Source organism: Phlebotomus papatasi, chromosome 2, assembly GCF_024763615.1.
Source record: "Phlebotomus papatasi isolate M1 chromosome 2, Ppap_2.1, whole genome shotgun sequence".
Taxonomy (NCBI): Eukaryota; Metazoa; Arthropoda; class Insecta; order Diptera; family Psychodidae; genus Phlebotomus; species Phlebotomus papatasi.
The window spans coordinates 108,596,885-108,621,903 of record NC_077223.1 but is presented as its reverse complement, the minus strand read 5'-3'; the positions used below and the strand labels follow the sequence as shown (position 1 = coordinate 108,621,903).

Here is a 25,019-nt window from a genome sequence, read left to right as displayed (position 1 = left end):
AGTCAGCTCTTTGCAAACAAAGAGAAAATTCGCACAGTTTGAAGGTTAACTCTGTGCGAACCATGCCTACATTCCCCTATAAGCTTAAAATTTAAAAAAAAAATTCCCGAGTCTCAGGTTTAAACCGCTTTTGAATGCTGCACTATTGCTATTAATAACCCAAATCAAATATCTCAGTATGAAGAAAGAAATGTCTTACGAGTTGTTCATCATGCAAATATCCCGAAACTACACTAAAATATGAAATATTGCAGAACTCCAACAGGAGAAAATAACAATAAAAAAATCAAATAAATCTGCAGAGAGAACTGATTGAGCATCTCTTATAATCCATGCAGAAAATCTCCATCGCAACAAATTCTCTGCAGAAAAGAATATGTGAAATTGATGCTTTGGAGATCAATCGAAAATGTTTCCATCTGAACAAGAAAAGATTAGAAAAAAAATTGTGTAAAATCCACCAAATATACCTTTCCAACCTGCCCCCTTTCACAAAAAGGGGATGGTTTGTTATATGAAAAGAGGAGAAAAAGTCAATTGAATGAGTCTGAAGAGAAAAATATGATGCCAATGGGAGCATTGATACAAATCAGCAATACCAAAAGAGGGTTGTATCCATAATAAAATTTCTCATATCTTTTTCTCTGTTTTTTTTCTGGTCAGGAGTCTGGTGGCGGAATCACGGGACCACCGAGCACAGGAGCCTCCCAGTGCACCCCACCACCAGGTGCAACACCAAAAGCACTACACGCCAAGGAGTATCGATTTCTCGATATTGAACTGAAATATGGAATATTACAGGTAACATTTTCCATATCCTGCCCCCCCCCGCCCCCATCCCCCAAAAATGGCAATTTCGGGCTTCCCCTTTGGCGCATGTAACGTAATAAAAGTCAATTGAAAGAATACTACAAATCCCAATATTCACCTCACTACATAAAACTTCACACCCAACCGAAAGCTTCCCCAAATATGGAAGCTTTTGCCGCCTGATCGTAAATTTATATAAATGGCATCGGATATTTGTGTGATTACCTAAAGTGCTCAAGCTCCGATGCGTTCCAAGGATGCTACCAAGATACAAATTGTTAGGAAATGACACAAGATATCGGCACTCCCACACAATAATCATCAGCAATTTGAACTTTCTCCATGGCAAGAAGATTAAACTGATTGAAAAATGATACAAAATGTAGTTTGGAAAACAATATGTGGGTGGTTGATGAAAGTTTAGTCATTTGTTTTTGAGGTATGATGGGGTAGAATTGAGTATAGTGCAAGTGAAATGTCGAGGGAAAACTTCTGACAAAGTTGATTAAGAGTCTGGCATAAGTTTTGAATCAGTTGAATCAAAATGTGGTGAGAAATTTTCGCGACTTTGCGATAATTGGTATTTTACTCTTAGTTTCACTTTAAACTATGCTTTCAGGGTGAATTAAGGATAAGTACAGCACTTTGTTATGGTGGTTTTGTGGGAATAGAGCACACTTTTGGAACAGGGGGTATGAATATCTTTAAAGTTTTGAGCTTTCAAACAGTTCAGAATGGAGCATTCCGGTTAAAAGTTAGGTTAGAATTGAACATCTTGGTTGTTTTTTACCGTTTTTAAATAATATACCTCTACAAAATCTGATTTACTTACGAACAGCTATAGGACTATTTTCGTGAAACAAAAGTCCTGGAGGGGAATTCTGTAAGGCTCTGGCAATGCCATATGACAAATTGAGTTCGAATCTTAGAAGAGCTTTTTCGAAAATGCGATTCTGTAGCCATGACATTGCCGTTTCAGCTCACGTGGCATTGTCAGAAGTCACATATTTGAGATTTCTGGCAATTCAAATGACAATGATTTTTGTTAAACAAATCAACCAAGATGTACTGTATTTTCATAAAATCATCAAGTAAAGGAATTTCATTAAAAATTCAATGAATTGCATTTTCGAACTCATATGATATGACAAAAAAAACTCGAATGGCATTGTCAGGTTTCGAACTCACGCGTGACAATATGCCACGAAAATTACAGAATTCCCCTACTAGGGGTGGATTCTGAAAAACAATGAGAATTGTCATATGACAATTGTCATACAAGGATTCCTATTGAGAATTGTAAACCGAGAGCTTTCGAATAACCATTTTTTAACCTATCGACTATTAACTAAATCTTCTGGCTTCTTAGATGATTATTTTTGTTTCGATTCTATACAAGTGAGAATTGTCATAGAAACAAATCAAGTGAGAAAAGTCATGACTTTTGTATGACACAATGTCATATGTAAAAACAATTGAAAATTTAGAAGCTCCATAACTAACGTTAAGTCCAAAAGCTTTTAACACCTATTCACAATAAGAATCCTCTTATGATAACTCTCACAGAGTTACTGAATCCATCACTGAATTGAATTATCTCATCGATCCGCTTTCAGTGAAATAAAAACAAATGTTATTTTCTCTGTCAATTTATCATTCTGTTCCATGGGTATTACGGATGGCTTATTTTCCATATTTTTCTTATAAACCTACTAATCTTAATCTCGTATTGTTTATTCGTTAACATTCATTTGTTAAGGGTGAATTAAGAGGATGTATAAATAGAAAGCAAAAGCTTACACAATAATGCGTCAAATTTTCTTAAAATAGTTCGCATTTTCAGAGGTTGCCAAGAAGAAATTCTCTTTCCAATATTGCTTGAATTATTCTCGACTAAAGTCGCAATATAATCACATGTTCTTGATGATAGCTTGTATCACGCCTAGTTCAGTCACAATGAGCCTTATACGCAATATGACACACTGATAAGGGGTTTCAATAAGAATTTAGGCACCAAATTCTTTTTATAAGCCTTTTAAAGAAAGATCAGAAGAGCTGTCTACACATATGAGCATTTTTTAAAAAAATTCTTTAAAAAAATTTTTAAAAAATAAGAATGGGTCGGTTTTTTTTACAAAATTGCTTACATACTAGGCAAATTTCTGTAAAAAATTCATTTTTTTACAAAAATTTTCACTAGTGTAGAGCCGATTCTTTTTAAAAACCTTTTTAGGGTTATTTTTTAAAGAATTTTTTTAAAAAATGCTCATAGTGTGTAGACAGCCTAAAAGTGCTTTTAAAAAAGATTAAAATGTATCCTCAAAATCAATTTTTTTTTTTCAAAATCAAAATGCTCTTTCAAACTAGAAAGTCACTTCGACAGAGAGTTACCCTTTCGACATCGAATAAAATTAATTCAAAAATTTAAAAAATTGTTCAGCCAACAAAATTTCAAAAATGTTTTATATGGTTTTCGGATCTACATTCCGTAAAGTGAGCTGTGCGACTAGATTCGTATACGATTTTGTAAACAATTGTACATTGAAATAAAATAATTGTAAGGCCTGGCCTAGCTTCTTTAAGAGTTACCTTAAGGAATACGCGAAAAAATCGTGTATCAATGTAACCCTATAAAGAGCCCTAAAGAGCCTAGTTTTTAAAATATATTGCAGAGTCATATTTATTCAGAAATATAGGAAAATTTAATCATTATAAAGCTTGGGATCGTGCAAAGTATGGGCACCTTCCCCTACAAATAACTTGAATTAAAAATCAAAAATTTTAAATTTTTAACACTAAATCTACCAAGGCCGCATAAATTAATCGGTTTATAAACTTTTTAATTACTTTATGTAGTCAGGAATAAATTATTTTTTCTATGGGTCACGCGTGATCATATCGTCCTTAAAGGGTTAAATTCTCTAGAACTATTTAAAATATTTTTTGAAGATATATTGAAATATTTATTATCAAACTTTTAAGTTTTCGAACAACGACTATTAACAGTCAGACGGCATGAACTTTCCTTTGCTTTTTAAATTGATAGATCGACGTTTCGGATGATTTCTTAACTTCGAATTGCAGCTTGTGAACGCAAGGACTTTGATCTAAATTATTAAATCTATTTTTAGAAAAATGCACTCGCACTGATTAAATATAAATTTTCTACAGAAATATCTGAAATATAGCAACTCGATTCAATATAATTCGAAACACCATTGCCAGATGTGTCAGTGAGTCTTCGAAAGTCCTCCTTAATGGTTAGTTCCTGACACGAAATCTTCCTGGAAGTGTGTAAAATTGTTGGGAAGAGTATTTCATTAACAGCAATTAACCCAGGATTATTCCAAGTTATTTTGTTGAAAACTTTTCATTGTCTCATCCCATTTATTTCACAAACAGAACAAGTGATTCTGACGAGAACAAATTCCCAATAAAATTTCGAACATATTAGGGTCGGAGGAACGTCTGTTTGACAGGGAACCCCTATTGACACTTTTGTCAAAATGTTGAAAATTATTTAAGGTATCTAGTAAAATATAAGTAATATAACGTTTTTTCTGTAATATACCTTTTACTATAAACAGAGATGTTCAAATTTTGTATCCCAAATGGTACAGAGTAGGGTGTCAATAGGTGCTGACATGAGTTCTTAAAGTGTCAATAGACGTTCCCTTCACCCTACTATCGAGTGGATATTTTGTGTGCTTTAAAAGCTGATTTGGGGATTTTTATTTCGAAAGGACGTTTTCGAATCAAATTACTACTGTTCAAATAGGCCTTAAGAGTCACAAGTTTAGTGTAAATCTTTGAGACAGAAGTATCGATTGTGGGTTACAAAAGCTCCTCGTCCAAGTCAGTAACTAATGAGACATTCCCCTGCCAGAGGAAATTACGAAGAAACCTTTATAGTGGGTGTGAAACTTAAAATGAGTCATCAACCTGGGTGTCCCCTAATCCCCAATTTCGTCCTGTGAAGCCAATTATTCCACGTAAAATGGAAAGTTGTGTGGTTTTACCCCAGAGTATAGGGTTCAGATAAGTGAGAAAGGATTTCTTCTGAGTGATGTCCTGAATTTAAAATGTGGCATCTAAGGGGCTAAATATGACTCTTTTTCCGCCAGATCATCGAGGCCTTGTCATTTCTTCACTATTCTGGCCATGTGATACACAAAAATGTCTGTCCCTCATCAATTCTGGTGACAAAGAAGGGAACGTGGAAGTTGGCGGGTCTTGAATTCATTGGTAAGTCCCTTGGACCCAAGTATAAAATCAAGAAAAGATGGACATTGGATCTCTGATTTCTTTTCCTTTTTTATTCGGCAGAGCACGTCAATGAATCTGATGCTGTTGAACCAATTGTCTGTCAACCATGGAGTTCGAGACAGTCAAAAATGATGCAACCCAATTTAGATTTTATGGGTAAGTTTGACAAAGCTAAAGCCCCTGTACAACTTATCTCCAGATACCCAATTAAACTCTGAAGGAAAATATTTCTTACAGAATTTATTTTTATTTTAAAAGATTTTCAAAAGAATTTTATATCTTGTAGTTCATAAAGTTCATCCATTTTCTCACAAAGTTTTAACAAGTTTTCGTTACATAACTTTTCTTTCTGGATAGTATATTATGATGTTCGATATGAGAACAGTGTCAAGTGTTCTATTTGGAATTTCAGCTCCTGAAATTCAAATCCGCTCAACTTGCAGCATCCTCAGTGATATGTTCTCATTGGGAATGGTGATTTGTGCAATATTCAATCATGGACGACCATTAATTCAAGCAAATAACTCCACTTCAGCGTATTTAAAGCAATTAGAACTGGTAAGCTAAAATCCCATATTACATGTCCCACTTCAATATTAATATCCAATATCCTTTTCGTCCTCAACAATTGCTAAGTTATTTGCCTCAAATGGATGGATTTAATCATCATAATTCAAGGAATGATTCATCAGTTCAAATTCAATAAGATTCTGAGAAACATATCAAATATACTATATTAATACTGCTGAAATCGTAGTTAATACCTATTCAATATCTAACAACCATAGAGAGCTCTTAAATGGTTAAGGTTAAAGAGACAATTGATTAAGAATGACCATTTTTGAATAATTTTTCAAATTCTACTAAATGCATATTTTTTATTTTCTGGGCTAAAAGAGTCTGAAGAGACACTCTTAGAAAAGATTAGACTATTAGATATTAGATTAGATTAGAATTAGTTGATCGGGCGATTATTATCAAATCTATTTAAAATGGTTCTTATAATCTTAAAACATTTTTCTCGTAATAATTTTATTAGTAATGAGAACATAAGGCAATATTTCCGTGACTAACTAAAATGAGGCAATTATTTCATAAAGGTTTCATACAATTATTTTTGCTCGTATTAATTAAATGAAATCAATATCCCAACTAATTTCATTTAATTCTCACAAGTAATCAAATAAATGAGCCTAAGTATATTTTCATAAAGTTCTGACAACTTTTTCAATAGTAAAGAGTAGTTTTCTACTTATATGTTGAAGCTTTGTATGTATGTATGTATGTATTTATTCTTCATCTTGATTGTGACATTTCCAACCTTCACTGCGGCCATCGCCGTCTTAGCGTCGGTGACCAACCTCAAGAGCCAAAACGATGGAAAAGCTCTATCACGGGTTGTATAAGCCAAAGTAACATTATTTGTTTACATATCATTCATTAAATAAGAACCATTGAATAAGAATGTCAGGAAATGTCCACTCAATCAAGAGACAAGGCCAGGCTGTGGCAGCCGTTTGGCATGGAGGGTAAAAAAAAATTATAATAAAAATATTAATGATGATAATAAATTAAAGAAGAACGAACCACGAAGGGGGAAAAAACCAAAAAAAAAAGAAACGAAAAAAAAAACCAGAGAGAGAATAAAAACGAAACCCATGAATAGGACACCAGAAAAAGGGAGAATTTAAATATATATAAACACCAAACAGAAAACCACAATATACGAACCAGGCAACTTTTTCGAGTTTCTAGCAGCCACCGAGCTTCAGCCTTACGGAAGAAGTCTATCAAGTCCTACTATCTCAAGGGGACTTTATACTTAATATGCCAAATTTATTTTGTGCAATCAGTGAGAATCTCAAGTGAATATTTTCTAAAATCCATTTATTACTTGTTATTGTATCATGGATTTTGGAAAATTTGGTTTATAAATTATAGAGTGTCCATGTCCATTACAGAGTAATATTCTACATAATTTTACCTGCAAACTTCTGTTGAATATGTTCTTATACATGAATTTGTATAAGAAAATGGAACATGAATATGAATAGCATAAAATAATTTTAAAAATCCTAGAAAAAACCACCTAGGGTAATTTGCCTAAAGCGAGACAGTTTGGAAAGTTGGACAAAGCAGTGTGGAATGTGAGACACCTCCTTAAAAACTTGTTAATAAATCAATTAAATATTTAAATTTTCGATAAAAAGATTATTAAACTTAATTTTATGATTATTTCGGAAGTTAAAAATGCAAAAATCGTTATAAAACAATCAAAGGGTGACTTGCAAGAAGAATTTAAAAAATGTATTGCATGCGTGATATTCATAACCTTGACACAGTAGTTGTCATTTTCTCTGTATCTTATGGAAGTTGCTAGGAAAATATCAAAGTGTTTTGTTTGATTTTTCGTCATATTTTGTGAAATATTGTTAAGTCCGCAGTGAAAATCGAAGGACATACATCCATTTAAAAGGTGATTAAAAAATATTTGTGAAATACTACATTTGAAAAGGATAGAAAAGTGATTTAATTTCGCGTTGCTTTCAAAACAAGTTTTATGAAATCTTGGACAAGTTGATTTTGTGAATGAATTTGGTAGTTTTGTGCAGTGAAATCATGTTAACAAGAACGACAAAGATCCGACAAAGACGGAGAAATAGTTGCAACAGCAGTTAGCAGCTGATAAGGAGAACCTGGAAAAGGCTGCAAGGATTTCCAGATTCAGAAGACCATTTTTTCTGACAGAATGGATAGTAAATATCGTAAAAACTCCTGGAGAAAGACAAATAGGAGCCTCTACAGAACTGCCAGAGCAAGTGGAAAAGGACTTGGGCCGATGGGGAATTGAAATGTGCTAAAAATTGCATCCGCTTTAAAACTATAATTGCTGGACAGCGCGAGGCGGCTGTGAAATTTACAGAACCTTTTTTGGTTGGACGTCCAGGAAGTTCTTGGTAATTAGCGTTCCTCAACTGTTACCCGGACATAAAGGAGGGATTAGAATAACCATAAAATGTGCAAGTATATAGAGAAAACCCTCAACATTTGATTTTCTACATATTTTGTCTTTAATATCACTATGTCCAACTTTCCAAAAGTTTTTGTCCAACTTTCCAAAATTTTGTCCATCTTTTCAAAATGTGTTATTTTTTAATTTCCGTGAATTTTCCGATTATGTGGTTGCAATATTTAATAAAAACTGTTAAGATTCTGTTAAAATATTTGTCAAAGAATCCCATGATACAAAAAAATGGTAAAAAATAATTATTTATTCAGTTTAAAAATGCATTTGAAATTGATTTTTTTCTTACGTGTCTCGCTTTCCACCATTCACCCTACTACGAATTAATCTTTATAACTAATAAGATATAGGCATCACAAGGAATGCTATATAGTAACCACAACTAATATGATATAGTTATTGCAGTCAATAAGATGGGTAACAACCCCATTTATTTAGTTATTGGAACTAATATGTTATAGTACCCGATACTAATCTGATTTACTTATGATAACTTTTAAAAAAGTGTTTATAAAATTTGCTCAATAAAACTGAGATTATCCATTCTTTTAGTCAATATACATCTTATTGTTGCCTACGATTAAGTAGTGACTAAATCCCATTTATTTTAATAATTAATGAAAAATTGGATCGGTGTTCCAAACCTCCCCGGTCTCCCCTAATAAATTCTAACTAAATCGTGTTTTGTTTTCAAAAACCAAAAAACCTTTAAATTTGAAAGCAGTTCATTGTAAACCCTTTTCAATTCTTATTAATATCTACTCATATCACTATTCTCTTGAAGGCTTTGTTTTATCGAATACATTGAAATGATGTCGATGTTTTGATATTGCCCGAGTTACATGCCCAACACATTGTTCTCGGGCAGCTTAAATGGAGTCCCCCGATGAATTTAAACGAGAAATTAGTTCACAGTTTTATGATTATCCTCACAACTTATTAAAACCATTAACGGCTACTAACCATAAATCCCCGTGGTCGTTTTAGTCCCACATTTCCCCAAACATGCAGAGCTTGGATTGTTACCTCTAGCTCATGAATTACTTCATTTTCCAATTTATGCAAAAGTCCTCCGATGAATTGTCGAGATATCTCATGTAAAATTTAATGAGGACATTTTCACTATCCTCCGCCTTTTCTTCTCTATTGCACCAGCTAATTCCTATTCAAAACTCCACTGAAATAGGGAGTTTCCCGTTGGAGAGTTGCTTCTTCAAATTAACTGTTGCCAATTAATTACAGCTCTCTAATAAAATGTGAATTAATTAATTCTAATTGCTCAGTTATATAATGGTAAGTTTGAAGGACTCGCTGGTGGAACAGTAGTGTTGAGTTATCTCATGGTATTTATATTAAAACTATCTAAATAGAATGTGAAGAGCTTCAATATAACAAGTTTAGATGAAATATTTGTCTGGCGTAAATTACTTCAAATTAATTTCTCGCTTCTCGATCATCCTAATTAATTAACTTTTAATTAGGCACTTTGAGCATTACATAAACTAAATAGCAAATATTTCTCCAAGGTGTTGAAAAATAGTTCTTATTCTTTATAGCAGAATTAGCAGAATCCACTGCAGCACAAATAAAAGGAGAATATTTTAATTTTCCTATTTGCAAACCCAAGACTTTAATGGCGATTACTCCGAGTTATATTTCCATTTGCTCTTCTTTAATTACTCCCTTGCAGCAAAATGCGGTGGAAATGGTATGATATTCATGTGTAGAATACCTGAGAGAGCATTATTTCACAAATAATTACCGCAGAACATAACATCCCACGGATCGTGTTGAATTCTCTCGACAAAACTATTCAAGCTGGAGAAGTGGGAAAGAATGCAGAAAATCCAATCACTGAAATCCCCTTAAACATATTCTACAACTCGTGAATTTTCCCGAATTTCCCAATAAATTGCAAACATAAACTAAAATGACAAAGTCACTCAGATTTTGCAGTATACTCGAAATTGTGGATTTTTTGCTACATCCTAAAAATTATTTTCCTGATAGGGATTTACATGTTTTGGAATTATGAGAGAATTAAAGGCCCTTCAAATGAATCCTGGCTTATCCCAAATGATTAATAAATAAACTTCCTACAGCTCTTTAATCGTTAATAAAAAAAACTCCTCAAATCAATCCTTCAAATCAGTGCGATCCGATTCACAAATCACGTGAAAACCTTCTCACAATAATTTGAAAATAATTCCATTAAATTTTCAATTAAATGAATCAATTACCATTCAAGTAATTGAGTAATAATCGATTATATCAGGTTGCAATTAGTTTTTAAAGGTTCAGAAATCAAAGACCTTTCAAGTGATACTAAATTTATCCAAATCGGTTGATAAATAAAAACTCTATAAAGCTATTAAATTTGTTATTTGGAAAAATTGTGAGAAACACTTAAAAGATTGTCATATATATATATATATGAAACTTGAATTGAGAATTCCGGAAGTTGTTGAAAAACATTATTAATTTGCTCAAGAGAAAAACATCAAATTTTTTCATAGCTTTCATCTGGGTCTTCAATCAAACGGAAAACACAAACTTCAAAACTGCAAAAGAAAAATCCCAAAAACAACGAAATTTAGAAAATTCAAAATCCCGAAAGCTAAAATCCCAAATGGTTCGAAATCCCAAATGAGCTAATATCATGAAAACTCAAAATCGCGAAAGCCAAAATCTCGAAAGCCAAAATCCCGAAAGGGTCGGAATCCCAAAACCGAAAATCCAAAATTCCGCCGAAAGCCAAAATTTCGAAAGTCAAAATTCCGAAAGCCAAAATCCCAAATGAGTTTATATCCCAAAAACCCAAAATCCAAAAATCTTAATTTTGAAGTCAAAATACCGAATGGGTCAAAATCCTGAAAGGCCAAAATCCCGAGTGTCAAAATTCCTAACTTCAAAATTCTGAGTAGGTTGAAATCCCAAAAATATAAAATCCCGAAAAGTCCAAAATCATAAAAGCCAAAATTCGAAATAATCAAAATCCTGAAAGAGATGGAATTATACGTGTTATAATTTGTACAAAAAATTTTCCTTTACCTTCAGCCAGCGCGGGTACAACCGTAATCGGGCTATGACACTTTTAAAAAAAAATCGAGATTTTGACTTTCGGAATTTCAACCCATTCAGGATTTTGACCCATTCGAGATCTTGGCGTTCAGGATTATGGGATTCAAGATCTTGGCTTTTAGGATTTTGACTGGGATCGGTCCATAAAACAGAATTATGCGTATGATTTTGAATTTATGGTAAAGTATCTTTCGATTCTTTTACTTTTTAAATTTTTATTGGTTTACAAAAGATTTAAACTCATACCTATTTCACTTCAAATTTCGTCCTGAATTATGTAGGGAGAAAATAGGGTCATTTTGAATAAAAGTACTTTTAAATAGGGGTTTTCTCTTGTTTATAAACGGAAGTTAGCTTTAGTATTGTATAATTTAGCTTCATATTTGGTTAGCAGAACTAAATTACATCATAGTAAGGTCCAGTTGCATTTAGAATAGTACAAAATAATCCTCTTTCTAAAGTGTTCCACTTCCCCCTATAAGAACTACAATTGAATATCACTCTAAAAATTAGTAATATTTAAATACCATTTTAAAATCGGTTAAAACTATTTCAGGCTGATCAGAAACTCAAAGGCCTTTCGAATAATGTCATGTTTGTCCCATTCAGAAATTCACTTTCTAGATCTATTTAACCTTTTGACCTTGAAAAACGGTTATCTGGAATCATCCTATGCCATTTTTGTAAATTGATAAATTGACTGAACAAATAATCTCTAAATCGTATCTAAGAATATTGTTTTCATTGATGAAAAAATTGAGTTTATAGAATGATACCTAAAACGTCCCAAGTTGCTATCTCTAACCGTTTGGCTTCAAATTCTGCTGACAATAAAACCAGCGAACGAATAGATAGTAAACTTAGTTACCAAACATCATCATAAATTCGATAAAATCGAAAAAAAATGAAGAATTTACACATGTACCTCCCTTTAGAATTCGAGCAACAATTAATTATATTTTGAGTGAAATTCGTGCTCTGTCACGGCAATTGTGCATCAAGAGAAGTCAATATCGACTCCATTGTAGATTTATTCTCTAAAAGTGGTATCTAATTCAATATTAGTGCAAAATAGATAATTCTGCTGTTGATGGATTTATAGCATGTGAAATAATATTGATGGTGATTTATTGCAGAGCCATGCACAAACTATTACCATTTATCATCTCTGGCAATCGCAAGGTGCAAATAAGAGTGGTTTTCTAAGCACCCTTCTGCTAAATTGCTTCAATCCATTGATCATTTTTCATTTCACGCAGAATGTCGTTTGAAACCGTTTCTTCGTTCGAAGGTATTCGATTAATTCTGCAAATCATGTTGGGATTGCGGAAGTTAAACTTTTACTTGTTTCACTATAAATAAACCAAATTTTCACATAAATAACACAGAAATGTAATTAAACAAACCAATTCTATAGAATTTAGTTTATTATCAAATCAACAAATCAATTGGAAACTTTTGGTGCATTACGCTTGCTTAAAATATCTACCACAACCTCAAAGATCAGTTAACTTATCTCCAAATGCAATATTTCATTTAAAATCATTAAAGACTTAAGAGCAGGCAATTATTGAATACATAAGGTTTGTTTCTTTCTGGTTTTTGACAGCTGTCACCCATTTATCAGATTATTTATTAAATTCAAATTAGACGAGTTTCTTAAACTTTTTCATATTAAACTCTGGTAGCATTATACTCTTTTTAATTTAAAACGTAATCCAAATATTATCTTCCAAGAAATTTTTAGAAAAAACATCAAAAGAGTATTAAAGATGAAATTTTTTGAACACATAACCTCAAAGGTTTAAAAATTTGAGCAACATGGTCATTGTAATTTTTTAAAATTTTTACTCTTTTTATCAGCAGTGTAAATGGTACGAAATTACCGGAAATTCATCTGTCTCTGTAAATTCCTGCTAAAGGCTCTGAACATAACCTCAACATTCTAAAATGCGATAATTTTTGTTAGTAAACGTTGACTCATTTCAAATTTTAATTAAAACAAGTGACCTTTATGAATAACTTCGACTTTAGTGATACACCTTTGGAATGATACAAAAGTATCCTTTAATTTGAAAACATAACCTCAAATTTTCTTTTTTAATCTGTGTCTATTAAACTTGTGCAAGTTGTTTTAAAAATCTTTAAAGGAATCTTACACCCTCATGACGTAAAACTTTTCTCAAATCTACTTAAACGATACTAGAGTGTCTGAATTATTTTGTACATAACCTCAAAATCGGTTACAATAATCAAATAGTTTTGATAGTTTCCCTGTGATTTGCATCACTTTGAGCTCACTAGACTTTATTAAACGATTTAGCTTTTAAAATAAAAGTCTGGTATCTTACATCTTTGAAACCCTTTTTCCACAAAACCTAAATTTTTTTTAAAAAAATCTTAAATATTATAAGTTTTTCGAAATCCTCGGCTCTTCGGCTCTTCGTAAGCCTTCGTTTTAATGTTTAATGGTCCAAAAAGTACTTTCTTACTCTAGTTACATTTACATTACAGACACAAGTAGACGAAACTTTCTAAGCATAACCTCAAAAATATTTCTTCTAGTCAGTCAGTCAGTTCTAGGCGAACTAGAAGCCACTGATGAAGGTGTGTAATACGCCGAAAGCTTTGGAGAACTGAGGAGTTTCACTCTGATTTGATACCTTCTCACTGACGTTTCCGAAAAAGACATATTGGAGTACTGTGTTCATCTTGAAACTAGAAGTCATACAAAATGTTTATCTACGCTTTAATAATTTATATATCTTTTACATTTGCGTGTCGCAGGGGAGTTCCGCTTTCAATGAAATTCTCGGGACAAAAAAAGCCCGCGAATTCAATCCAGTGATACAGCAAAATTGCATATTTACAGGAGAGGTCTTTGGAATAAGTTACGGAAACGCCGTGATGTATGCAAAACTCTCTCGTCGCTAATTCTTCTCGCTATTTTTAGCGCCAACGGTTCATAAGAAAAGTATTTTAAATTTAACGCATTAAAAATTTTTGCATACATTTAGGGGCATTTGCAAAATTATTTTCTAAATGAGCTCCCAATATCCCATATCAATTTAACCAATATATAACAATATAATCAATATATATGAATACCCAATTCATATCAAATTCTTTCAATCCGTTTTCATTTAAGCCGGAACTCCCTGTATTATGAAATGGCTAGCTTACTTACTAATTTTTCTCTTCTTTAAACAAGTTGGTGTACAGCGCCAACTGGCGGGATCATGTAACAAAATCTATTGCAGTGACGACTACTAGGGGAAAGCAAGCTACCTTCAGACGATTTATGCTTCGCACAAATAATTTTTTTCAATATGTTATAAATGAATTTGGCCCAATATAATATTATATTTTAGTAGCTAGTCCAATGCATCAAGTTTTCAGGAAAGAGCTATTTGTGAAATCCATAAGAAACATAATGGAAAAATTGAATTATCCGAAGCTTAAGTCGTCCGAAGGTAGCGCGCTTTGAAAAATTATTTTAAATATTTTAAATATTTTGAGAATTTAAATAAATTCTCAGAATTTAATAATATTAGGCTATTTTGAAAGGCCTCGTTTTAAAATGTTGAATATGGACTAAAAAGGCATACAGTAGACTCTCACTCAATCGGTTCTTTTTCAATCGGGCGACAAATTTTGTTGACAATTTTCACGTTTAATTATGAAGCTAATTCGCTCAAATTCGCTGTAGTTCTTCCTATTTTATCGTGATTCTTTTGCCCCATATTCCCGATTGAGAGAGAGTCTACTGTATTTCTGAAAATATGCAGTTGCCCTTCGATAGTAACTACCTCGTGTTCTATAAGGTGTGATTGCTTCATATAATCACACCTTATTTTATATATCCCTAACAGTGCTTAATAGGATCGTGAGCTTCCTAAGTGGCATGTTAAAATTCCATTTTGTATAAAAGCTACGTTAAATCATTAAAAAAAATCCCTTATCAAAGGAAAAAATTTAAAAGCTTCCTGAAAGCACTTTTCACAGCCATTTCTTTTCATTCACATTTTCATCTAAGCCACATAATGGGAAATAAAAATTATTTCTACAATTTATGAGCAATCGCTTTGATAAAAATTGTAATTTCCTCCTATGTGGGGGTATATAAAAAAAAAGTCTGCACAAATGCAACAAATTAGCTGCCTTTAATAATTTCCGTTCCATTTTTCCCCAATGCCTTTTACCTTTTAACCGTCCGTTGGTGGAAAATAATTTTCATACCCAATTATTCACTATATAGCATTTTTTTAAATTTTTCTTTTGGTTGTTTTTTTGTGGCAGTTGGACGATGGTGTACACAACATGCTTCCGCGCGTTCCAATTCCACTCCAAGAAGCAACATCCAGGCTAGTGAGCAAGGAACCAACCTCCAGACCTACAGCTCAACTTCTTCAGTTGATTAAATATTTTGCGTAAGTCTGCCTCTGAAATTATAGTTGAATAATATAATTTATAGTCCATTTGATAGAGCAATTTACAGTGACTTAAGCACCCAATCTAAATCAGTCTCTAATCTATTCGCTGATTAGTGCATTCTCAGATGAAATTTACATGCAAAATAAGCTTGAGATGCTTCCTCAAGAAGAATAATAGATATACAATAGGAGCATTTAGCAATAATCAATTCCACTCGATTTAATTCTAAACTAATATCCTGTCAATTGTGTATCCTCGTGTTTGTCATTTCCTCATTCAATTGAGCATCATCTCTGCCGAGTCAGACAATTTCCTTCCTCTTGGCCTTTGAAGGCTTTGTTCCTGGTACGGCAAATAAGATGAGATTCTATACAATAATTGAATATTTTATATACACTTCAATGGGGAAGATTGTACAAATAATTATATGGTGCAATCACATACAGATTCAAGGGCAGATACCAAAGAATCCAAGGATTTTCCCACACAAAAGGATAGAACATATTGTTAATGGCTCAAATTTCTTGAAAAGAACCATGGATCAAATATAGAACATAGAAAAAATTGAGTAGTACGAAGCTTGAGTCGCCAGAAGATAGAGCGCCTTCCCCTAAAGGCCTCTACACATTGGGCGCAATTTTCGTCAAAAATTGCATTTTTGACAGAATTTTAACGTTTCCACATACAAAAGGGCAGACGACTTCCTTCAAAAAGACAATATTTAATTGAATACAATTGAATCATCTGTAACAGTATTCCATTTTGGTTATCCAAAACCGCAAAATTAATCTTAAATCACTTAACCCTTTAACGACGAGACAGTTTTCGCGGACCGAAAATCAGCAATAAAAATGAAACCGATAAACAAAATCAGTAAAAGGTCTTACATATAGCCTTAGAAAGCCCAAAAGAGTCTGATTCGGTGTATTTTTTTACCTCTATGAGCGATAGGGACAAAAATAACCTAAAAATTTAAGTAATTTTTCTGCCAATACAAATGAATGATAATTTTCACTCTAATGAAAAATATTATGTTTGAGTATTGTAGTTTCTTTTTTTAAAACGGGTTTGCTAAAAAAAAATTGGAAGTATAAAAAATAATTAAAATTAATTTCCATTATGAGAACTTAAAAATTCGTCAATTTTGAGCTTAAAAATTTACTATATAAAAAATAGCTGGAGACTTGCAAAAAATATCCTAGATTCCTTCAACCTTCTACTTTGCAATTACGCACAAACATAAGGAAAAAATAATTTTAGGTAGTCAGGAAAAATTATTTTCTTTATGGGACACCGGTGTTCCAATCGTCCTTAAAGGGTTAAAAGCATAATTAAAGTGTCAGTTAAAGTTTCCTGGTTTTCCCTTTATCAGAAATAATTCACAAGAAAACAAGGACAATTTACGATTTTAATTTACTTTGTAAACTGTTCAAAATTTGGTTTCTTCTAACGATTTTATGAAAACACTGAAGCCTGTTCAAAAAAATATTGCGGTTGTATATCTACGGCAAATAAATGAAGATTAATTGAATTTTCGTTTCATTTATCTATCTACCAAATTCTATTTTACTGCCAAAAGTACTGAAAGTCAGTGATAAGCCTAGATAAGCTTATCGTAGCTGAGATTCTTTAGAGGTTACCTAGAAATGCTTAAGGTAAAATGCCTTCGCTCGGCCGGTAGAATTATTTATTTATATTTGCTATTACTTTCTATAATATTTAGCGTATGATCTAACATTAATAGGTCAATTATTTCAAAAATAATACAAATAAGTGACAATTTCATAGAAATTGACCATCAAACACTCAAAAATTGACCCACCGGTCGAGTGAGGGTACTTTACCTTACAACTCGGGGTGCTTGCAACTCGGAATGCGCGAAAATTCGATTGTGAGTTGAATGTTGGGAGCAAAGAATCGCGTCAATTAAACTATTTCTTGTCAGTCGGAATAGATATTTGAAATAGAATTTACTATCCAATTTTTTCTCAGTGTATTGTGTTATTTCAAATGAAAGTTCCTCAGAAGAAATTCCTAATTTTCACACAAAACCAGTCAATGCTGAATTTTCTCCAATCATTAATGAATATTTCCTTCCTTTGTAATTATTTCCCTATTGTTCTGCAAAACATCCTTCTCTGAGAAGAATCTCCAATAAAATTCAATCACTTAAATGTTAATTTACCAATTTGGTCCCCGAAAATAAGAAAAAGAAAAGATATACAACAACTTTTCCACTCAATGTGTTCAAAATATCTCTCTGGAAATCAAATGTTTGCCATTCATGTGAAAAGAAATTCATGCCACGTGTATACAAATCCCTTCCAACTTTCTTCCTCAAAATGCTCAAAATAGTCTCTTCTAAAAACAGGACGAGAAAGTGCTGAGTATTATTGAATAAAAGAAGTAAATGGTGAGACAGTGTTGTGGAAAACGAATCTATTTTTCTCCTACTAGACCTGTTTACAAAACATCCTTCCATTTACATCGTCATTTATCGTATCAGTGATATTTTGCCAACAACTTGACAATATTAAAGTCCAACTAAAAATTCAACATCAAACGATTTTTGGTAAATCTGAGCAAAATGAGATTATCAAAATCCACGATCTCTCACTATGGAAAATTGTATTTAAAATGTAAATTAACTTTTCTCGGCCTTAACACAATTTTGTTTCACATTCAAAGTGAAATTCAATTAAATGCCCTTTTTGTGCACAATTTTGCAACACAAATACAGAAAATCCGGATAATATACTTTATTGAATTTTATGAACAACTGTTGGCAAAGAAGTGCTAATGCTTGAATATTAAATGCATCGAGCTCTGCATTAAATAATTCTGAAATTAATTAGTTTGTTGAAGTGAACTTTGGATATTGGACTTTTACAGAGGAGGGATTATCAGGTAGAGGAAGAAAATCAGTAATAAGCCGATAAGCTTATGGTAGCGGAGATTCTTTACGAGTGTCTTCGAAATTCTAATACGTGAAAGTTCGATTGTGAGTTGACTTTTGGAGGTAAAGAATCCCGTCGAGAAAACAGTTCTTGTTGGTCAAAATGGATAAAATTGACTCGACACGATTCTTTACCTCCAAAACAGTCGAGACAAGGACCAACAGAAAGATCAGTCGATTATGTAGAAACACTTGAGAACAGTGAAGTGATAAAGAAAAAAACATGTTCATTTTTTCATTGAAATATCACCATAATTGTGCTATTCCTAAGAAAAAAGAACATGTTTTTCTAGCCCTATATGATTCTCAAGTGCTTCTGCATTATCGACTTTTTTGTGTTGATTTCTATTTGGAATATTCATTAGTATAATTATGCTATTTCAATGAAAAGTGAACATGATTCTTTTAGCAATTCACTGTTCTCATGTGCTTCTGCATTATCAATTTTTCATTCTTTTGGCACCTGTCTCGACTATTTTCCCCAGTCTTCTTCGTGTTCTTAAACCACCAAACAGTCGTGACAAGAATCAATACAAAGAAAAGTCGTTTATGTAGAAGCTCTTGAGAACAGTAAGGTGCTACAATAAACATGTTCATTTTTCATAGGCATAGTACCATTTCTTTTAATAATACGCTTCTTCAAAATAACATTGAAAAGAATGAAGTTTTTTTTTAAAGATAGTTTAAAGTTACATTAACCATAGGGGAGACTGGGGCACATGTAAACATTTTCGATAGATGCGAATTTGAGGTGATTTTCCAAGCACATAGTGATTTTTTGGAAAATCTTTCTTAGCTCATATTTAACCCTTGGTAATGCGAATGCTGGAAAACAATTGAGCTTTCCATAACTATGCATTTCTCTCTTTTCACAAAATACCTGGGGAAGAAGTAAACACTTTCTGGGGAGGATGTAAACACCTTTTTTTCCACACTTGAAATTAACTTTGCACCACTTTCAATTATTTTAATTACTTAAGAGATATATAAAGACTGTATATTATTCAAAAAATCACTACACTTTTTACAAAGCATAATTAAAATAGCAAAAAAAGTAAAAGCATGCATATCAAAGACATTTTTCAATGGAGTTTCCCCATATTTTGACATCATGTGACTTATTATTGAGCACACCTAACAAAAAATTTCCCACCATGAAATGAAATACCAAGAAAAATATTTTGCCATTCATTCTACACTCGCGACATCTACAATTACGAGGAAATTGCCTGTTTACATCTACCCCAAATGCTGTTTTCTGACTAATTTAATTCTTTAAAATAATGAAAATCTCAATTTCTCTAATAAATGCATTAATATAATCCTAAAAGATGTAGGAAAGAACTGGTATTGCTACACTCAGAAAAATAATCGAGTAAAACTTACTCGAATCGATGTTAAATTAACTCTTTTTCGTTGTGATTTTCGATTAACTATATTTTAAAGTTGATTTTACTTCTATTTAGGTGTATTATTAGGAAGAGTTGTTTTAACTTTTTCTTCCTAAAATTTACATGACAAAAGAGTATAAATAACTCTTTTTAAGACTGAAAATAACTCGTTTTAAGAGTTTAAAAAATCCTTTTTGAGTTAAAATTACTCTTTCAAATCCCAAAATGATTATGTTTTGCAATTTTATCTTTTTTAGTTTATAATTTTCTTTATTAATATTTTCTTGATCTCAAGTTCCCTATTTTCCGAGCAAAATATCACGTAAGATGCACGCACATGTCTTCATGAAACACTGCTAGGCGTTATTTCTAGTTGATGCTCCACATAAACTATGTTACACGAAAATTTTCTTAACTGAAGTATATTCTTAAAACGAAAACACTTAAGCATATACTTCACTTGAGATAAAATTTTACATCGAAAAAGAGTAATAATTACATCGATGTCCGATGAATTAATTCAACTCGCACGAAGAGTTGTTTCAACTGCATTTACTAAATTTTACAACGAAAAAGAGTAACAATTACATAGATATTCTTAGAGTTAATTCAACTCTGCCATAGAGTTGTTGTAACTTTTTAGTTTTTTTCTTAGTGTACATTTCGATTATTTTACACAGTTTTTGATTTCCAGGTGGAAATCCAAATGACCAAAATAATCGAAATATGTATTAACATCTTCAGGAAAAATTATTTTTATTTTTAAAGTATTAGGATTTTATTGACCAATTCATCTATGGACATCCCCATGGTATCTATGAATGCTTATGGATTTTATCCTCTGGAGTCTTAAAATTAATGAAAAAATTCACAGTGTTTACAACTACCCCTGTTTACTACTACCCCAGTTCCCCCTAACCCATGCCACTGCCCCATGCTAAAGCTCTTTCAACGACAAGAAAATAAATTTCTCTTTCAAAAATTAAAAGAAACTGAAGAAAATTATCCACATCCTGTCGAGCTGAAAAATTAATGCAAAGACTCCTCCCAGGTGAAGGAGATGGAGTAATTTTTGAGGGAAATGTGAAAATTTTCAATAATCTAGCTGGTTAATGGCATTGCTTAAGCAGTTACGGTGTAAGTTAATGGGCATTCGAGAGGGATAAACTGGCTGGATTTGTGTCAACGCCTGCAGAGCCGTGTACGAGTGTGGTTTCCTGTATGTGAGGGATATGGCACAAATGGAGATAAGGATCGTCATGGAGAGGCTCCCTAAACCACAGAATTGCGTGGGCACATAAGCTTTGGGGGTGGCGGAAACTTAAATGACTTTGTCACTCATCTCCCGGACGGATGCTCTCTGTGCCTGACGGCTTCACTTGGTGGTTTGAGGCTAAATGGGTGGTATGTTGCACCCTCATCCAAGAAAGGATGCTCGATAAATTTTCTCTGAGAGAGACTTTCACACTCTTAGATAAACTCACTCCACCAAGCACCTCGATAATTCCTCCTTCCTGCATCGTTCACATAAGGCGGCACATGTTTAGCTGAAGAAAGATGTAGCCATAGGCGAGGTATGGCTTTATCTTTTCCCCAACATGTTTAACTCAACAACATAATTTTGTCATTACCATTAGACACAATGCCGCCACATTAAGCTCATTATCCTCCTTCAATCCCACGAAGAAGAAAAGTCTGTGTCTGGTTTTCTTTCATTCATCCTCCGTCAAAGTTAGGCTTGTCAATGAATTATTTTTTTCATCTCATAGCAGAATTAATTGATTCCGAATATAATACCTCTTGGCATGGGGTGACTCATAATTTAATGGCACAAAACATTTGGTTAGCATCCCCATAAACATTTTATATCACCAAAGTAGAGTAACTTAAACTGAGTAAAACGTAGTTTTCACGTTTTTAAAATTTGACGCAAGGCAAGATTTACATAAATCTTACATTTAAAACTTTGCGTTAGAATTTGGCGTTTTAGGTTTTATGAAACTTCACAGAAAGTTTAAGTGCTTTTTTTTTAAATTAAAATTTTTCAAAAAGAAATTATTTTATTCCTTTTAAATTTCAATTTGATGTAGTCTTCAAATATTTCTTTTGAAATATTTGGAGTAATTGAAATTTGGTTAATTGAAAACCTGCTCTAAATGGAAATTTTTCGCTACTCGAAATGGAAATGTCATTATTCTCATGGTAAATACATTACTAAATTATTATATTTATATATTTTCTATACCACAGTTTCATTATTTAGTTAATTTTACTGCAAATAAAACGAAAATCCATTCATATTCACAAATTTTAATTTGTTAATTTCTCAGAAAAATCAACCATGTTCCTTTTCACTATGGAATTTTTCATCGATAGACAATGTTTTCCAATGAAAAGCACAATAAGTTGACTGTTGTTTATTCGTTTTGTTTAACATTTATGTCATATTTCTGGCTAATTTCAATTAAATTAAGTACGAATATTTATTGTTAACGGTACGTGAAGTTTTCAAATAAAATAATTACCTATTTCGTGAACAAAAAGGGTTTTTCTGAAGTGCCTGCAAGTGCTTCAATAGGAAACTCCGGAAATATGATTCTTTTGGAAAGATTTTCTTATTGTTGTAGATGGAAAAATAGAAAAGACCAGGAATAAGAACAAATCCTGCACTCAAGAGCAACTTAAGAAGGTTTAAAAGCTTTTCGTCGCGGTTTTACTTAAACTCTTTGTCTCCAATTAGAAAATTCCCTTGTCTCCATTTGGATTAATTTGTTTCCAATAGAAGCATTTTACGCTCGCGTATTTTTCTTGTATTTAAGAAGTTTTCAAATTATATTTAAAGAATTTTCACTAAACAGTAACATTCTAGAAGAGTCAAGGAGCATATTTATGTAATTCTCTGCAGAAAAAAAATGAACTTAATGTGTTGAACCTTCTGTCAAAGTTAAAGCGTCTGGAAATGGTTTTGAATTAGGACATTTACCCTAATTAACAAATTTTCTTTCGTATTTTCTCTTTTTCTCGCTTTTAAATATAAGATTAATTTTTTTTTTTTTTTTGAAACGCGACCAGTTTTAATGTAATTTTCTCCCTGTTTTCGTACACATTTCACGAGATATCTCCAAAACTACGTAGATTGCCAATTTAGGGTTTTCGGTTACCTCTTCGTTATTAAATTGGCTTTTATTTTGTATTAGTATTTTTTACTAATTCATTCTACAATGACAGAAAACAGCTAATAAACTTTAAAAAATTTCGGCTCGCTAGGAACATATGGGAAACATAGGAAATATCATGCCCCTGCCTAAAACTATATTTTCTATTTGGCAAACCTAGCTTTTCAGTGCCTTGTTTATTTTAAGTTTCACCCTGTATTCTTCTTTTACACCCCAATCTGGGAAAAATTCATTTAGCAGAAGTATACCTTTGGTTTAGGACGATGAGGAAGAATATCGAATTACAGACAGATTCTTCTTCCTCGAACAAGTATAATTTCATGTATGGGAAGATTTTCTGATCTCAGCACAAAAAGGAGATTTCCTCCCTTTCAAAACTTATCACATAGGGAAGTTTCGAGAAATGTAAGAATTTATCATGTGCAATCGATCTGGTATTTCTCCCCAACAAATTGATTGGAATAGAAGGTAAAATCCCGCGTATAATGCCAGATACATACATTTCCTAATGAGTGTTCATGTAGAACATGCACATTGGCCAAGGGGTTTAAAAAAAAAGGGAGGGAAACCTTTACTTATCCAATTAATTAGCTCAGCAGTGCGGAAGTGAAATTAATTTTCCTTAAACTCTATCTCGTGCCATTAATTAAAGCTCTTCCCACGCCACGATTTTTCTGCATTTTATTGCACAACACACGAAGGATGAAACTTTTCAGATGGCAATGAAAAGGGGTGTAAATTGAAAATTATCACTCAAATTGCTCCAACAACAAAAAAAAGCACAACAACATTCCCTACGAGTTGAATGTTTTTGTCTCTTGAACATAAAATTTTCCACTTTTGTCTCACATAAAATACACCCGCACTTTTGTGAAAATTCATGTTTTTCCGTTGTATTATTTCAGCGATCCCGCAGTTCATGCCCTCCAGTTTCTCGATGTGATAAATATGAAGGATTTGCCACAGAAGGTGAATTTCTATCGAACAACCCTCAAAGAGGTGCTTCCCTACATCCCTCGAGTAAGTTTACAGGTTTTCGCGCCAAAAATAAACTTTATTATGTACTAACAGTTTGGTATTTCTTTGGCAGAAATTGTGGTGGCAGCACGTTTGGCCCTCCCTTCAGCCTGATCTCAAAACACAGGATTCCCTGGCAGCTGTCCTCCAACCCATCCTTGTTCTCGTCCAAGAATCCACTGTCGAGGAATATGAAGGAACTATTTTACCCATTTTTCGGTAAGACACACTTTTATTAAAACTTTTCTCCATAAATTTTCTCAGTTACACCAAGTATAAAGTTTCTAAAAGGAGAAAAAAGTTCTCTAGGAATTCCAAGTGTAAAGAAAACTGCAATAATTCCATGAATTTATGAGAAATGTTCAGTAGACTGCTTGAGAATGTGTTCTTCTGTGTTCTCTCTTATCGGTTAAGATGAGTGAAATTGCACAAAAATGCCAAAATGACGTATAAATATTCAAAGAAATCAAGTACAATTGAATGTATTTGATCTAAAGTTTTACAATATATTAAAATAAAATAATGCGAAATCTATTAAGCTTTTCTGATAGTTGTCAATTGACGTTCAAATACGCAACAGTAATATATGAAAAAAATTAAAATATTTAATAAACAGTTAACAAAAAATAACATAAATTAAAAAAATAAAATCAATAATATTATGAAAGAATTATATTGATGATTTTTGTCTCAGTGTATAGAGGTAAACAATATTGAAATACAATAGGGGAGACTGGGGCAAAAAGTCACAAATCGAAAAATTCAAAATTCAATATCTTCCAAAGTAAGAAAGATAGCGGCTCAAATTTGTTTCCATAGATGGCCTCCATAGACTTTCTTCAAAGTCGTAAGTTTTTTAGAAT

The 25,019-nt window shown here is 32.5% G+C and overlaps 1 protein-coding gene across 4 annotated transcripts in view; it reads left to right on the top strand.

The window, feature by feature from the left end:
* The window catches only part of LOC129800766 (SCY1-like protein 2), a 142,502-nt gene that overhangs the window by 43,559 nt on the left and 73,924 nt on the right, over window positions 1-25,019 (top strand). For all 4 annotated transcript variants that reach the window (XM_055845385.1, XM_055845386.1, XM_055845384.1 and 1 more), the window contains exons 3-9: window positions 664-801; window positions 4,935-5,055; window positions 5,137-5,232; window positions 5,489-5,634; window positions 15,482-15,612; window positions 24,045-24,159; window positions 24,230-24,375. In XM_055845385.1, the coding sequence (XP_055701360.1) occupies window positions 664-801; window positions 4,935-5,055; window positions 5,137-5,232; window positions 5,489-5,634; window positions 15,482-15,612; window positions 24,045-24,159; window positions 24,230-24,375 (893 nt within the window). The remainder of the gene's footprint in view (window positions 1-663; window positions 802-4,934; window positions 5,056-5,136; window positions 5,233-5,488; window positions 5,635-15,481; window positions 15,613-24,044; window positions 24,160-24,229; window positions 24,376-25,019) is intronic.